Below are 17,114 nucleotides of genomic sequence, written 5' to 3'. Positions count from 1 at the left end.
TGCAGAGGTCATACCAAACAACGAAACTTGGGCAAATATGCCTGATTACATCACGGTAAGTTTTGGTAGTTATAATCTCATGCGAATATATTAACATACAACTACATATTTAAAGAGCAACACGTGAAGAAAATGGTTTGGTATCAATTCTTATCAATAATTTATTTTTTGTAAGAGGTCTGGCTTTGGGCGGATAAACAATTAGACAATATATATGTATTAATGTTGAAGCCCGCCATGGCTAGAACTGTTGTCTGTGTACATTCATCTATAATACTGTTTGTTGTCTTCTCCTGTCATAGTTGGAGTTACCCGAGCTGAATGTTTCACTGGCGTTATGTATCTCAGATTAGTTTTTAGGGAGTGATGTTGATACATGTAACTTATTAAAATATAAGCTCGTTGATACTTGTAAGTGAACAGGTTATGATATAAAATATCTCCTAGATTTGCAAACATAAATAAAATCAAACAAGAACATTTTATAGATTTTGAATGTCACACATAGATGTGGATACATGTATTAAATTAGAGTAACACTGTGATGCTAATTTCAGGATGGCTGTGCATGTGCTTGGGGAGTTATCTGCTGCCGCAAAAAGAGGACACCACTACAGGAGCCTAAGTCGCACACTGCTTATGATAGTATCTAGGCGGAACAGATCTATCACAAAATTTGGAAATTATTGACTGATCAAAATCATAGCATGTCAAAATTAACTACTATTCTTATTAACCCATCATCAGAAAACGTAATATTCAATGACGGGATATGTCTCAAGGTTTACTATATTTTCATGTACTCACAACATATTTACTGTAATCCATAATTCAAAGCCGGCAATTATTTTGGTATCTGGGAAAAGGCAATGTGTCTCTAATTTGTCTTACTCCAAATAAAAATTGGAGTAAACGCTCAAATCCCATACCAAAGCCAGCATGAGGAGCAGAGCCAAACTTTCTAATATCCAAATACCATCTGTACTCTTCCAGCATATGTTTCTCTGAGAGAATCTTATTCAGCTCATCATATCTAAATAAAACATACTGATAAATGAAAGAAACAGTGATAGCCGTATCAGTGATAGCCGTATCAGTGATAGCCGTATCAGTGATAGCCGTATCAGTGATAGCCGTATCAGTGATAGCCGTATCAGTGATAGCCGTATCAGTGATAGCCGTATCAGTGATAGCCGTATCAGTGATAGCCGTATCAGTGATAGCCGTATCAGTGATAGCCGTATCAGTGATAGCCGTATCAGCAGAAATCAGTCTAGTCTCTAAAAACAGCGAGCATTTTAAAAAGATGTATTGAACACAAAAAGTTAGCTACAGTAGACGCTCCTATAACGTAAATAATCCATTCCAGGAACGTATAATAGGGAATTTAAGTTATAAGAACGGTAAAATACATGTAAATTGCCTAATTTGTTCCAAAATCTTTCCAAACTCACTCCTTTGGCCATGCAAAAAGGAAAAACTTTACGTAACTCTTTTAATTTGTCAGCTGTACCATAGCTGCAGATTTATTGGTCTGCATCAACAACTTTTCTCCTTTTTATGATCAATCTCACTGGTTTTATAGACCATGATTGGTAAATGTCTAACAAGTTAATAGGAACTGCACATTTTTGACATTCATTCACAATGATTTGCTTGTTTTTCTAAACAGCAAAGTCTATTCTGCAAAGTAAAGCTAATAAAAAATATTCAGTACGTCTACAATAAGGCAAAACGAAATCTTTTTACTATAAAAAGGAGTTCTACTTGTTCGTCGTCTATCACTATCCAGGGGTCAAGGTTGGGCTAAAGATAATTTTCGACAATACTTCAACTCGTGACATTAAGACTGGTAGACCAACGCTGCAACACCTGCACCAATCAATCGCCTTTGTATTTACGTTATACAGTACACGGTCCTATAATGCATACTTTCTATAATTTAAACTCGCCGTTACAAAACAACTCATGTAAAGTTTACTGCTTTGAATTCCATAACCTGGTGTCAAGTCAGTGCAAATTCCCAAATTCGATCTGTATAAAGAAAATGTCGCAGTTAGTGTTAAAATTATTGCTTTCTCTCTTGTCACACTTGAAAAAGAAACGGGCGTACAGGGCTCCCTCTATTACATATACTAGTACCCTGGCAATTACTATGAGAGATCATCGAGTGTGTCGACTAAGCGCAGATAATAAATCGCCATAATCGCAATAATTCTGAAATACTTTGAGGTGATCTAATGGTGCAGGCGTAGGAGTGTCGACATGCCAAGCTAAATGTCAAGAGTTTTAGTCTCGGCAAAAGCGATCTTTTATCCAAACGTCGAAACCTGGCGATGGATAGACGGACAATCAGACAGATATCACTTCTAATCCGTATAGTAAAGCTATATTTGTGTTTTCCTTTATTTTAGACATAACTGTCTAGAGAAAATGAAAAGAACTTATGTAAATTGACCATTGAGGTTGTGCGCTCCCCTTAACTTACTGTAAAGTTACCATCATTATGAGTCATAAACCGAGTGAAATTTATAAGAAAAAGTGAAAAACTTGTAGATATAAACCATTGATAGTACAGTTACTGTTCAGTCTTCAAATTAAAAAAGTCAAGTCTAGCTTTTTTCTTTTGGAAAGGCCAAAAGAGTGAGTTTGGATCTTAGAACGGATTAGGTGATTTACATGTGTTTTACTGTTCATATTACTGTTCCTTATGAAGTAAACATTACCGGAATGAATTATTTATGTTGTAGGAGTGTCTACTGTATATATATCACTGGCCTCTACAGTAGACGCTTCAGCAACGTAAACAATACGTTTCGAGAACGCTTACCTTATAGGGGATTTTATGTTAAACAAACAGTAAAATACATGTAAATTGCTTAATCCATTCTAAGATCTTTCCAAACTCATCCCTTTGGTCCTTCAAATAGGAAAAGACTAGACTTGACTTTTTAATTTAATGGCTGTACAGTAACTGTAGCATTATTGGTTTGTGTCGACAACCTTTCTCCTTTTTCTTATCACTCTCACTCGGTTCATGGCCCATGATTGCCATAATTATACAATGAGTTAAGGAAAACGCACGACTTCAATGTCAATGTACCTCAAGATTTTCTTTTATTCTAGCCAATAAAGTCTACTTTGCAAAAGAAAAACAAAAATGTTTTATATGTCCAAAATAAAGTAAAGGAAAAATATAACTTTACTATAATAAGAGCGGTGTCTATCCGTCCGTCTATTCGTCGAAAAAGTGAAAGGTTATGATAAAAGAAAGCTCTCAATGATAGACAACTCGAACTCATCACATTCAGGTCAGTAGACCGACACTCTAACGCAGTGCTGCCCAACCTTTTCCGAACATGGGCCGGATTTAAAAAAAAATGACGCCAGTGGGCCGGACTCACATTTCTAGTCTTACATTCTTTAATAGAACTATTTGAAATGGTTTGGAAAAGTATTCAGAACTGTAAATATTGATTGTATTTTTTATTTATAGAAATTACCCTTTATACAATTATAATTCATAACTCAATTTAAACATAGGGGGTCCTACATATGATACTACATGTATTTCTATTACTTTTATTGCTATCAAAAGATTATAGTCTCCAGATATTACATGAATACGAAATGATCATTAGAAATTTTGATTTAGTGCCTTAAATTCTATAAAATAAATTCAACAATTTATCAAGATTAAAAAAAACATTGTTCAAATGGCTTTGTATTTCAATAATAAAACAATTTCATTTTAGATGTAAACCGGTAATGAACGAAAATATCAGTGAGAAACTTGAAATTGTTTCGAGTCATCAAGAAGCTTTTCGATGTCTGCCGGAATATTTGTTAAGGCCAGTCGGAGTTCATCTTCGAGGTGAGCGTCACTCAAAGAATTTCTTTTGTTCGATTTTATTAATTGCATGCGACTGAAGAGATATTCACACATCCATGTCGAACCGAACAAAACGAGAAAGCGTTTTGCGTAGCATGTAAGATTTTGAAATTGAGTGTGAGGCAGACCGTATTTGTAGAAGTCCATCAGATTCCTATTTAAAAATTGACTCTTGACATCAAAATCACTTTGTAATTCATTCAATTCCATTTGAAGCTCAACGGGGGCATCAGCAGGATCCACGTCAAAAGGCATTGAAAAAAATTTCAGCTGGTCTTCACAAGCACGGAAATCCTTAAATCTCCTGGCAAATTCTTCCTGCATCCGTTTTAACTCACTCACAAAGAATTCCCGGTTCATGGTTGAAATGTGCGACTGTTTCTGAAGGCAAGGAAAGTGGGCATAATTGCTGTCAGCAATTTGAGCAATCCACAAATCCAGTTTCTTTTGGAAAGCTGTCACCTCCCCAAACAAATTATGGATGAGTTTTTCTTTTCCTTGTAACCGCACATTCAACTCATTCAGTTTGTCTGTAATGTCCACCAGAAAAGAAAAATCATTCATCCATTTGTCGTCATCAAAATTGATGCATAAATTTCCTTTTGCTTCAAGAAATGCTGCCACATGTTCTCGAATATCGTAAAAGCGTTTCAAAGTACGTCCACGGCTGAGCCACCTGATCTCGGTAAAGTAAGGAATGCCAGAAAATTCGGCGTTTATCTCATCGAGAAAATTTCGAAACTGTCGATGATTCAATGCACGACTCCTAATGAAGTTGACAGCTTTCACGACATTATCCATGACGTGATCAAACTTAAAGATTTTGGAGCAAAGTGATTCCTGATGTATAATGCAATGGTACCACAATATTTGGTCTTTACTCACATTCAGGGATTCCAGTTTTCTTTGGATGAAACCACGCAAGCCTTGCTCCTTGCCGATCATGGCCGGTGCACCATCGGTAGCAATTCCCACCAGACGATCATAAGTCAGTCCCGCCTTTTCGAGTGCAGTGTCGATTTCTTTGAAAACAGCAGCACCCGTGCAATTTCCTTTCATGGGGCATAGAGCAAGTAATTCTTCAGTGATATTAAAAGTTGAATCAACACCTCTCACGAAAATCGCCAGTTGTGGTGTATCAGTAATGTCAGTAGATTCGTCGATGGCAATGCTGTAAGTTTCGAAGTTTTTACAAAGTTCGTTCAACTGCATTTTCGTATTTTTGGCCAGTTCTTCAATCCTTCGGGTTATTGTATTACGCGACAAGCTAACACATTTTATAGCTTTCTCTTTCTCTGGGCACAGAATTTCAATCGCCGAGGTGATACATTCTTTGACAAAATCTCCTTCCGAAAAAGGTTTCATGTTGCGTGCAATCTTTTCAGCAATGACGAAACTCACTTTGGCGTACTTTTTCGATTCATCATCTACTTTCCGAAAAATGTTCTGTTGTGAGACTAAATTCTTTTGAAGTAAAAGTGCTTTCTCCTTGCGTTGATCTCCTTCATAACGATTATGGGTCGAAGCGTGCTTTAATGTGTAATGCCGTTTCACATTTTCAGCTTTTAGAACTGCGACTGTTTCACCACAGATCAGACAAAGACATTTTGCATTTGATTCCACAAAGAAATACAAATTTGTCCATGCTTCGTTAAACCTGCGATTCTCCTTGTCTACTTTTCTGATTTTTCTAGCCGACGCCATGGATGAACAAAATTTGAAATTTATTGTGAAAAAGAAACTACTGTAATTTGCTCATCGGTATAAGAAGGCTTCCTTATCAAAGGTTGTGCTGGAGTATATTTGAAATTGAATCACCTCAAAAGCCAGTTTTATTGATGCGGAAAGTCAATAAGGCGTGCGCGCCTCGGTGGAAAATACCATAGATATTTCAATAAGCGGTAAAAAGTTCAGCGTTTTCTATTGAAATATCTATGGTAATTTCCCAGCAGTCCTTCTTCAACCAGCTGAGGTGAGCGCCCTGAGGCTTTTGATTCGACGATCGAATCAATCAATCGTACACGCTGTGATACTTCACTTTTTATCAATTTTTCAATGTCAGCAAAGACACTAATTTTTGACCTAACGCTACTGAATTCTTCAAACTGAAAACTATTGATTAGTAGCCAATCATCTTCGAAGAAAAATAACAGTTGTAAGCTTCTGCGTTAATAACAGGAATAAGTTAAAGACTGACGCACGGGCCGGATTCTAAGGCTTCATGGGCCGGATCCGGCCCGCGGGCCGGACGTTGGGCAGCACTGCAGTCTAACGCCTCAAAAATTGAGATTGGCTCGGTAAAATTTATTTAAATTAATTGCTGTTATATGTAAAAAATGTCCGCCAAGGTTGGCCCCCTAAATTTTAACACACCAAATCTGGCCCCCTCTGCAAAAATGTTGGATACCCCCGCTCTAACGCCTTCGCCGAATATGGTAATTAGACTAATTGCGCAGCTATTTTTTGTCTGTGCTTTATCAACACACCTGACGATTTCCCAAAACTAGACTGTTAACATACTAGTATACCGGTATAAAGAGATGACCCTATACGTCATTTTTTCATTCAAGTCCGATAAGAGGGATAGTGATATATTAAAGCTAACCCCGAGATTCGCGTTATTCAAATTGAGTTTGAGAACTTGCGCCGATTTCCCACTTTACATTATATGAAACATTTTATGTTGTACAAAGCAAAAACTTTACATAAATTATTTATGTTATGCGGACTTTATGCTATAGGGGGTATACGCTACAGGAGCGTCCACTGTATCTGAAAATTCTAGAGTTGCAGGGAGCTCAGCAAGCTATTACAAACCTGTGTTCTCTAAGACTGCCACCAACCAGCTCCCCTGGCCCCGGGACTATCAAGTCCATACACGCAGCTGTACCATCATCATTCGTGTACATATAGAAGGGTTTTAGTGATCTAGGCCAATTGGTGACAAACACTGGCAGGTAGTCGTGTGCCTGCAGTAGGTACTGTAACAGAAACCATGAGTTGCTAAATTAATCAATAACACAAACATAGATAATACCCGTAAAACAGCCCAATATGCAATTTGCATCAAAATAGACTCTAGCGCAATGAGCACTAGTATCATGCACAAGAACTAACCGGCATATGTTAGAATAGCTTACCAGCTCGTGCTCTTTGTGGAGGTCATTACCAAAGTCTGGCTGCGCATTAAACTGCTGATTGGCAGACTGCAATAACTTGATAGCATCCGTATATGTAACTCTTTGGAATGGTTTTTCAAGGTATCGTGGCAGGTCGGTTGGTTCAAAGCTAAGGGAAAGTTATTGCTGATCAGTGAGCAGCTCAATGACTTCTGTACATCATATCAATATGCTACCCTCAACATGTAACCATAACTACTATACACCATATCAATATGCTACTATGAACAGGTAACCACTGCTGTACACCATATTAATGTTCTACCATCAACAACGAGTCTCTAGTATCACGAAGTCATCTCAACATATATCTTAAAACAAAACCCCTCATAGATAGTTGTCAACCAGGGTTGGCTCGGTTTAAACCCAGGATTTAAACCAGGCGGTTTAAACCAGTAGAAAAAAAACCAGTTTTTATGGCTTTTTTATTATTTTTGGTGAAAAACATACTATTTTAAGCTTCTAGTGGTTCCTGTGTGGTAGAAATGCAATTCTATGTAATTATCAGCTGTGGAAGTTCATTAAGCACATAGTGGTAAGATGGTGGTAGAGCTCAAGTTGCAACTACATGAAATCCTAGCACAACGATGAATTAGTGAATTTCATTTTCAATTGATTTTATCAAGTGATATGATGATCCCTTTACTGATGAGATATGAAAACCATGTGAAATCATCGTCACTGCTCTTCACTACCACACAATTAATCACTGGGGTTAAAATTCCCACTTATACATAGAACTGTACGTTATATATTCACTTTATGTGATAAGATTTCTGTTCTGTATTTCTTCATTCATGTTTGATTAAAGGTTCATTCTGAAATTTCCATGTTTTCTCTCCTTTTTTTATAATAACTCCCACAGTCCATCTTTAATAAATTATTCCACATATGTATGTTCAATACTCAATCATGCAGCAATAGTAAGTGATGATAATTAGATTTTAAATTCCAAAAAACCTTGGTCAAATTATGTAAACCATGAAAACTGGTTTAAACCATTATAACCGGTTTAAACCAACAAAATCTGGTTTATTCGGTTTTTTTTATAAAAACCGTGGTTTTTCCAACCCTGTAGTCAACACTAGCAATGGTGACCAGCATGTAAAACGAGGAAGCAACAGTGAATATGTAATTTTACAAGCCACATGATATGACTACAGGTCAGCCTTGTTGTCTGTTCCAAGGAATTACCTCTGATCTTTGTAACTGATTTATTGATCACAAACACGTGTTAATATAGAGTAAGCAAGCTACATGTACCATATGCAGGTTTAGCTGATACCATTTTATAGATATGTTCTCTCTCGCAGACATACACAGCATTTTCGGGTCGTTCTCATCAAAAAGGCTCCCCGCAAAGCAAAATGCATTTGTGCAAACAAAATTGAAAATGTATAGCTATTGCGCCTGTGGGTATTCCCTTTTTATATTTATGTAGAGTGAACCATTTTATGTCATTCGACATTAATTCGTTCTGGTGTTGGGATCGTAAGGGGAAATGTCGTATAGTAAATGTCGTAAATGTCGTATTATTAGAAACCCATGGTTATCATTTAATGAGAACACCCCAGTGAAAACATCAAAATTTTATATATGTACTGTACATTTTAAAAATTAGCAACAAAATAGGACATTAACCTTAGTAACTATAGTTACTTATTTAGTAGTTATGATCTGCAATAAAATGTCACATTACCATGTACATGTAATTTTTTCCTTCTCTTTTAACATCATTGTCAATCTTAGAATCAATAGCTAATGAATTAAGGTTATATAGTTACATGTTATGAATTAAAGTTTGTAATAAATATTATATTAAACACTAAAATGAAATGCACAATAAATTTGATGTTGTTTCACTCACGCAAGATCAAGCGATTCAAGCCTTAACAAAAAATGAAGAATGCTGAACTGGGAAATAGAGTGCATCATATCACTTTTAGGCACTATGGGAGGGATTTTGACAAATAACATATTGCCATCTTCGTGACTCCAACCTATGCAGCACACCGACTGCGAAATTTGAACTTTGAAAGATATTTTTGTTCATGTCTCATGGCAAGGAAAATGGTGTAACGAGAGGCAGGAAAATCTTCGTATTTGACATCAGAAGGCAAAAAACTGTAAGACAGAGACAGCGTAACTCGGGGGTCCATTACAGATCAACGTCTAAGCAGAAGCTACCATAAAGTTATAGCATAGTCACTTAACTATATATATATATACGTCATATAACTGACGTACCTAGTGCTTGCCCGCAAGAGAGCCGCCATGTCTTCCTGTTCATTTTCTAATATAGTTGCAATAATACTCTTAGTAAAATCTTCCACAAATTCCAGGAGCTCTTCTAACTGCTCAACAAATGACATCTCCCCTTCTATCATGTAAAACTCAGCAAGGTGAGTACGATCCACAGAATGGTCAGCCCTGAATGTTGGTCCAAAGGTGAATACCTTAGATATTCCTTTAATAAGGAGAAATGCAGATAGCTATACATGGGCCCCATGGTAACACTATGCATAAATTTCTGCAATGTCTCTGACAGACCACTCTCGCTAGAATCACCAGTATCTGGTAGATGATAACCTAATTGTTGAGTTGTTATTCTGTAATATTATAGATAGCAATGCCAATAGTGTACCAGTAATTTGTGTAGCAAAAACTGACAATTGCAATCAACGTAAAACCATATAATGTAAAAAAAGTTGGGTAGTAAATGACAGTGCCCTCAGTGGTAGACAGCAAGCGGATGTGCTAAACATGTATGTGTTAGTGTAAATAGTGGTGGTACAAATTCAACGACATTTGTTGACATATTATAACGATTAACGCATGGTTAGGAATATAGTTGCAGTGATTCAAAATACTGGAAGAACTTAGAGAACCATTTTGTACAAGCTACATTTGACTTTGCTTACCAGAATTAGCAGTTTCAAGATGCAGTTGGCCAGAGACGGTGAGCTTAACATCTGATGTGTTGCCAAAATATGGTGGATTTCCTGATTTATTCATGGCCAAAGAAAAGGTCTCTCCAGCACCCTCGCAGTCATTAGACGTAAGAATAGGCGTTTCAATTTGAACAAAGTCATGTCGATAAAAGTAGTTACAAATGGCGCGCCGACAGGCATTTCTCAGTCTGAGCATGGCTGCGAACTCGGGTATTTTAGATCGTAAGTGCATGTGTTGTCTAGCGTAATCAGCACTGTATCGTTTCTTCGAAAAGGGGTAGTTTTCATTGTCATTAGCTCCTAACAAGCTAATCTCTGTTGCTTGAATCTCTAATGACTGACCAGAAGCAGGACTATCAGTTAAGTTTCCTACCACTCTTACAGCTGCTCCAAACTTATACAGAGATGTATTTCCCCTAGAGCAAGCAGGCACAACAACCTGTAGATGTCTAGATGACAGACCATCTTCCAAATGTAAAAAACTATGTTTGCTCTGATGTTTAACAGATTTGATCCAACCGTTAATGATGCAGGGTCCGCGAAAAGAACTAGAGGATGCCTTATTAATAGATAATGTCGGTGTGTTTTCCGCTGAAACTGTGCAGAATTGCGATAAAACTGCATTATAGACAATGATATTTCTTTTAAAGATTCCATTGATGAGAGGATAGAATGGAGCTCTTCCTGGTACAGCGTAGCAAAAAGCAAACCATACCATCTACAATAGTTAAGTAAACAAGCCAATAATAGCGCATTGTCAGTGAGCAGTTTTTTAGATGTATTTATAGCCATGTATTTATAGCCAGATGTATTTATAGCCAGATGTATTTATAGCCAGATGTATTTATAGCCAGATGTATTTATAGCCATGTTGGTAATTGCCATATTATGGTAATAATTAACAAGGCTATAAATACATGCATTATAACAAACATCCTAATTAAAAAACTATTCGTCAGCTATTTTACCGCATAAGGTACCGGATGAACACAAACTAAATGTACTTGAATCTTATTCTCAAAAATTTTATCATAATATTACATTTTAAAACTGTGCAGTAGAAGTTGATGTATGTGAAAGACAACTTGCATTGATTGCGACAATCTTTATTACTTCTTAAGAATAGTTTAACTTATTTTGGTAGCTGTCAATATCACAAGCGTAGACACAAATGCATGCACGCATATGCACATATTTAATTACCTTACAAAAACTGGAAAAAATCACCAAATCACCAATAACATACAAGGGTATTCATGCTAGTGACAGGTAATTACTGACAACTTCCAAATAGAAAACCCAAAATAAATGGCCCAACATGACTACAGCATCAGAGAAGGATAAATTGGATTGCCCGGTACAATATCTTGCACGTGTTTAAATGAGTAAATATTTTAGGATCATTTATAGCTCAACTGATAAGATGATTCATACTGCCCAAAATTTGTTGAAATAATGCAAGTCTTTTTGTTGTGAAATACATGCAATCGCACTGATATGCTCGGCCTCGCCACTCCAATTATAAGTTATATTACAAATTGATAAATTGCAAATTTTGGAATTTCCCAAATTTATCGCATGGCATTCAATTTACATTTAGTGAAGATTATTTTAACTCCTGTGAGTAATTAGTTGCATACAGCATGTGTCGCATTACAATATTTTTGCGCCTTGGGTATTGTGAAAATGTGTACTTAAGACTGAGACCAAAGCCTCATGTTGTATATTTAGGTAGATCATTAGTGTCAAATCATTTAGTGAACTTTGAATAGGTATGTATTGTATACAGTACATGTTACAAATGACAGACCATTACCAATTCTGTATTAGTTAATTCTATATCAGACCAGAAGTTGATCCAAAGCAATATCATTGTTGTATAGAAGTATTATCAAAAGCAGATAGCATAATGAAAAAACAGCTAAACACCGGAGACATATCCAATATTACAATGAACATGACACTTAATACATCAGAAGACAAGCAATAAAGACAGTCATCATATACTCATCTACAAGCAACTTGGAAACCTGTGGAAGTAGCTCATGAGGAAAGAGACAGCAATTGACATGCCAAAAAACCATAAAAAGTTATCAGATTTGTATCATTTTTTACCAAGACAGTTGGAGTTAGTCATAATTTCCAATCATTACACTCCCATGACGTACTTAAGACAAGTTTACTCAATTGCTAACCCTCTGCAACATAAAGAACAGAACCTGAGCACCTAAACATTTTTTCACAAGCTAACAGAGACATCTATAAGAGAGAACAGCTCCAACGACTCAGCGTCAACCAATCTATCCATCTCTCTTTCTCAAGGACTTGCTGAGGCTCCCTTTGCCTGCTGAGGTGCGTTCCTCTGCCACCCTCTCTCTTCCCTCTGTGTCTGGCGCCTTTATCTTTTTCCTACCTATGGAGCCTCCTTCTCCATTATTAGCCAATCCTCTTTTACTTCCCTATCTCAATTACCGAACCTCCATATATAAGGACTGTCATGACTCTCGTTTTACTGTCGAAACTCGCAGCCGTACGGACCGAGGAAGCAAACATGGACGAGGGTGTAGCTTTTAGTGGCTATTTTAACCTTTGGTCATTAATATTATTGTTTAGAATTTTGTTAGTTGTGTATTTTAATTGTTGAACTTATAAAATAAAGAAGCACCTTTTACTGGTAAATATCAGCATTGCTTACAATAGCTTAACACCTTCACTTGTACCCGAACCAGTAATAATCAAATTAGTTCCCACATGACAAAGCAAAAGTACACAAACTGAACATAGTCAAATTAGAATGAAATGACAAAGCAAATTCAACACTGATGTTGCGCGTGGATTCGGATTAGTTATGCATGACATAATTTCTTCATGTCTATCCATGACATCAGGAAAAAACTATTGAACCGCAAAACAACGCACATAATGAAGTTTTCTACTATGTTGCTGCATGAAACATTGTAATTATAATTTATAGGTTCTAATAGAATTGGAAAGCTTGATACAACGGGCCTCATATATAAAGCATGTCTGGACCGAAGATGATTACGGTTTTCATCAGTTGAAAAACGTTGTAAAGCGGATCGCTTATTAAAACCAAGGATCTCGTCTTGCCAATGGGCTTTTGTCACTGAATTATACTACCTCTAAAATAGGCAAGGTCATTTATCAGCGTAGCAATTTGAGCGCCATCTTGAAAAATGCTACATCTTTACGCCCCCTTTATAGTAACAGCAACATTGTATAACATTTAATCTCAATGAGCTTGTGGATGCTTTTATCCATCTCCAGTTTTAATCAACCTATATACATGTATATTAAAGTCAAGCTAGCTAAAGATCTGCAGATTCATAGGCTGTAAGTTTTTGTTGTAGATGGCTATTGGCATAGTTTCAACAATAGGCAGACAACTCTATATGGGCTCTATATAATTTGCATTTCTTATCAACAGATGTTTTCACTGGATTTAAGGGTATTATTGGCATTGCTCGCCTCACTAGTCCAATGAACTTTAGCTTTCAAACTTATTGACTATCTAATAGGAGATCACAATAGCTGTTTACATCACCAAAAGCAGAAAACTGGTCAAAACTGTTGTATACATTTGGCTAAAATCTTGCAACCTAAATTGCTTTGTTCAAAAAGTGGTTGGATTGGCCTCGAGCCTAGATTAGCTTTAGCTATTGCGCCGGTAGGTCCCAACACTCAATATATCTTGATTTGTGTTATATTTATATGTGTTATTCGTTGATATAGACCAAAAACAAACTATAAATCTTAACTACAGTATGCCTGACCACAAATTTTATTTGTCATTTAGAAAATAAATGATCTATGCATAGAAAATGAGCCAGATGCTCGGATGCTATTACAATGTCTAATGGCATTACATATAACAAGTATATAATAAATTAAACAACTAAATGCATTCGAACTGTACAAATTGTATGCATATATAAAGCAAACTATAAATCTTAATTACATTATACTTGACCATCAAATTTGTTAGTGATTAAAAAGATAAATGATCTATGCATAAAAAATTAATGAGCCAGATGCTCTGATGATCCTAATATAACGTCTAATAGCATTATAGTATTTATAAATTATATAATAAATTGAACTACTACATGCCTGCAAACTGTACAATTTGTATGCATATATCAAAATAAGTCTTAAAAATAAATACTAACTTAAACCGGCTATAGACAATTTATGTCACAGCGACATAACAGTTCGCTGTCCTTTAAATTATATGTTTTTGTAGCATTATGTCTGATCTTCATTTTATGTAAATCTAGGTTTCTTAAGTTGGCAAAGTGGTGCTGTTTTAAATCAAAGTATGTTTCAACTACTAAAGCTAGTAGTGAGAAGCGATGATTATCAATTCCTACAGAAGTGTCAGTACAATGTTGCTTTAATTCAAATATATCATAGCGTGCAATCTCTTCTTTTGCACACTTCAGAATCTTGAGATATTTCAAACATTGATTTGCCGATGTAGCCGCCTTTAGATACTTTTCAGTGCAAAGAGCAGTTGTTACAACACCATCAGAAGGAGAAATCAAGCCACCGTTGTTCTTAACTCTTAACAGAACATGAATATCATCATATTTGCTAACTTCCTTAGACTGAATTAGGGAGAGTCTACATGGCTCACAATGCAACTTTTTAAGCAGTTTCCTGACAAACCAACCAGATAAATATACAGCAATGTCACCAAGAACAGGATGTGATGTAATGTTTGGTATTCCTTCGGGAAGCAGTTTGTCTGTGAATAACATCTTCAACATAATCTCCACTACCAACAGTTGGTGGCACATAGGTAGTAGAAGCTTGTAACAATGCCGTGTCATCCATAGATCTGACATTACCAGTAGCTCCTGGTGTAACACCGCATCTTGTAATCCGGCACCTAAAGATATGCTGGAACTGCTCCACTGATGGGTTGTTGTTCCAGCCTCCTGAAATAATAATAGTTATCTTTTGTTGCAATTGGAAATAAAATGGAAATGGTGCTAAAATATGGACTGAATAATAATAGTTTATCAGTTTTATCGATCATAGACTCATTGAAGTGGGCACTACATAGAATAGCACTTTTGCTGGAGATCTCCTGCCTCTTGAAAACAGTCCACCAAGTATGCCATCTTTCTGGCTTTTTTCTTTACTCGGAAACCTGATGATAAGAAAACTAGGTAATCGAAATATTAAACAAACATACAGATTAGGATTGTCTTATAGTCAGTTATCACTCGGGGAAATCTTTATTGACAAAGAAAAAATTGAAATATTGACTTTCAACCTTTTAGAAAAATGTACCTTCGATGTTTATGTTTTTTGTGTTTTAAAACATTCTTATCAACTAACAGAAGTTTACTTTATTAACAAAAACTTGCTCTAGTGATCATGATAAGGATTGCAGTTATACTAACAAAGTTTGTTCCATGTAACTGACACTCCTGATCTATGAAAACAGTGACTGTTGTTATTTGAATTTAGCAGCACCAGTACTGACCTGACCAGCCAAGATGAATCAACCAGCAGCACAAATTAATTCTAATAAAAGCAGTCAATATAATGTGTAAAATAATAAAATCAGGCAAATGTTCACTAAAAGCTGGCTGTGAGTAGTAATAGAAGCAAGCTACTAACCAGCTATTAGCGAGCTACTACTAACCAGTTGCTAGCAAGCTACTACAAACCAGCTACTAGCAAGCTTACAACCAGCTACTACTAGAAGCTACTAACCAGCTACTAGCAAGATACTAATCAGCTACTACTAGCAAGCTACTACTAACCAGCTATTAGCAATCTTCTAACCAGCTACTAGCAAGCTTCTAACCAGCTGCTAGCAAGCTACTAACCAGCTGCTAGCAAGCTACTAATCAGTTACTAGCAAGATACTAACCAGCTACTACTAGCAAGCTACTACTAACCAGCTGCTAGCAAGCTTCTAACCAGCTACTAGCAAGCTTCTAACCAGCTACTAGCAAGCTTCTTCTAACCAGCTACTAGCAAGCTTCTTCTAACCAGCTACTAGCAAGCTTCTTCTAAACAGCTACTGCTGTACTAGTGCTACTAATGCAAGAATAAAACGCTAAACTCACTTGTGAAATGATATAGCTTTAACCTTCCGTGTTTCAGGGTTGTCGTAGTGGTAGCAATTAATGGCACAACACTGATTTCTAGCCAATAAATGAGTTTGTTTTGGGATAACTATGATCTGCCATTTCTCTAATTGGCCCTAATTACAGCCGAAAACCCATGTAGCATTACTCAAGATGACGGGCAAACTGTCACACAGAAGTATGTTGGTTTAGATAGGCCAATGCCATTACAGAAGTAATATAATTCAGGGGTTTTTGTGAGAAAAATTGCTCAGTACATGTACTGTACGTATGTGTACACAAACAATAAATCTGTTTCAACTATTAACCTATCAGGGACTGTTTATTGGAAGCAGCAGTCTTTTTAGCAGTTGGCGAGAGGCAAAAATGGTGTCAAAAACTATCGCATCAGGAAGCACAAAAGCGCGATTGTCCCGCGTAATATGACACTATCAAAACAAGGAAGTACAGTACGCACATGTAGCTTTGTTTGTACCATTTGTTGGTATTATCAAGGATGTAAATGTCTTGGTATTACTGTTGATATTATGGCATTGCGCACTCTAATTTCGATCAATATTATAATGCTGCTCAATGACTAAACGAGCAATTAAAAAACTGGTAACTTCAAAGATTATCTTGTCAAGCTCATGGTAATCAAACCTAAGAATAAGAAATTACTTATTTTGTGTATGGGTGAACTTATGAAATACTTGGATAAAAAGCTATGAAATTCTCCCTCTCTTGGCTTATAGAAGATTTAAAGTGGTTAGAATCATGGTTCCAGGGGCGTGACTCTCAAAAATATGAGCACATGTTGGGAGTTGGGTTAGGGGTATTACAAAATACAGGTGGTGCCCAACTTAAAACATGCCACAGTTAACTTACACCTCTTTATCTCATTGAACTTATGACTTTTCGGTCCGTGTATGCCAAGTTATGTCGTTGTCATAGTAACAATTTAATACCGATAGTTAGTTGATGA

General features: G+C 36.4%; 1 protein-coding gene across 1 annotated transcript; it reads right to left on the bottom strand.

Annotated features, from left to right (window-relative positions):
- Positions 1-261: 261 nt before the first annotated feature.
- LOC137389700 (asparaginyl-tRNA synthetase-like) lies at positions 262-10,746 on the bottom strand. Its single transcript, XM_068075778.1, has 5 exons — positions 9,993-10,746; positions 9,319-9,538; positions 7,033-7,180; positions 6,710-6,873; positions 262-1,033 (listed from the first exon to the last, which is right to left on the bottom strand). The coding sequence occupies exons 1-5, from the start codon at positions 10,738-10,740 to the stop codon at positions 832-834; spliced, it is 1,482 nt and encodes a 493-aa protein (XP_067931879.1). The 5' UTR covers positions 10,741-10,746; the 3' UTR covers positions 262-831.
- Between the last annotated feature and the right edge of the window lie 6,368 nt (positions 10,747-17,114).

This window comes from Watersipora subatra, chromosome 3 (genome assembly GCF_963576615.1).
Source record: "Watersipora subatra chromosome 3, tzWatSuba1.1, whole genome shotgun sequence".
Lineage (NCBI taxonomy): Eukaryota > Metazoa > Bryozoa > Gymnolaemata > Cheilostomatida > Watersiporidae > Watersipora > Watersipora subatra.
This window is presented reverse-complemented; position numbering and strand designations above follow the sequence as displayed.

What these genes read in the sequence shown, in the direction of transcription:
- LOC137389700 (XM_068075778.1), bottom strand. Translation starts at nt 10,740, where the DNA reads ATGGTATGGTTTGCTTTTTGCTACGCTGTACCAGGAAGAGCTCCATTC. An exon ending in TCCACAAAGAGCACGAGCTG is followed by an intron (nt 6,874 to 7,032) that starts GTAAGCTATTCT and finishes TTTCTGTTACAG; the next exon opens with TACCTACTGCAGGCACACGA. An exon ending in GGCAGTCTTAGAGAACACAG is followed by an intron (nt 1,034 to 6,709) that starts GTTTGTAATAGC and finishes TGTTTTATTTAG; the next exon opens with ATATGATGAGCTGAATAAGA.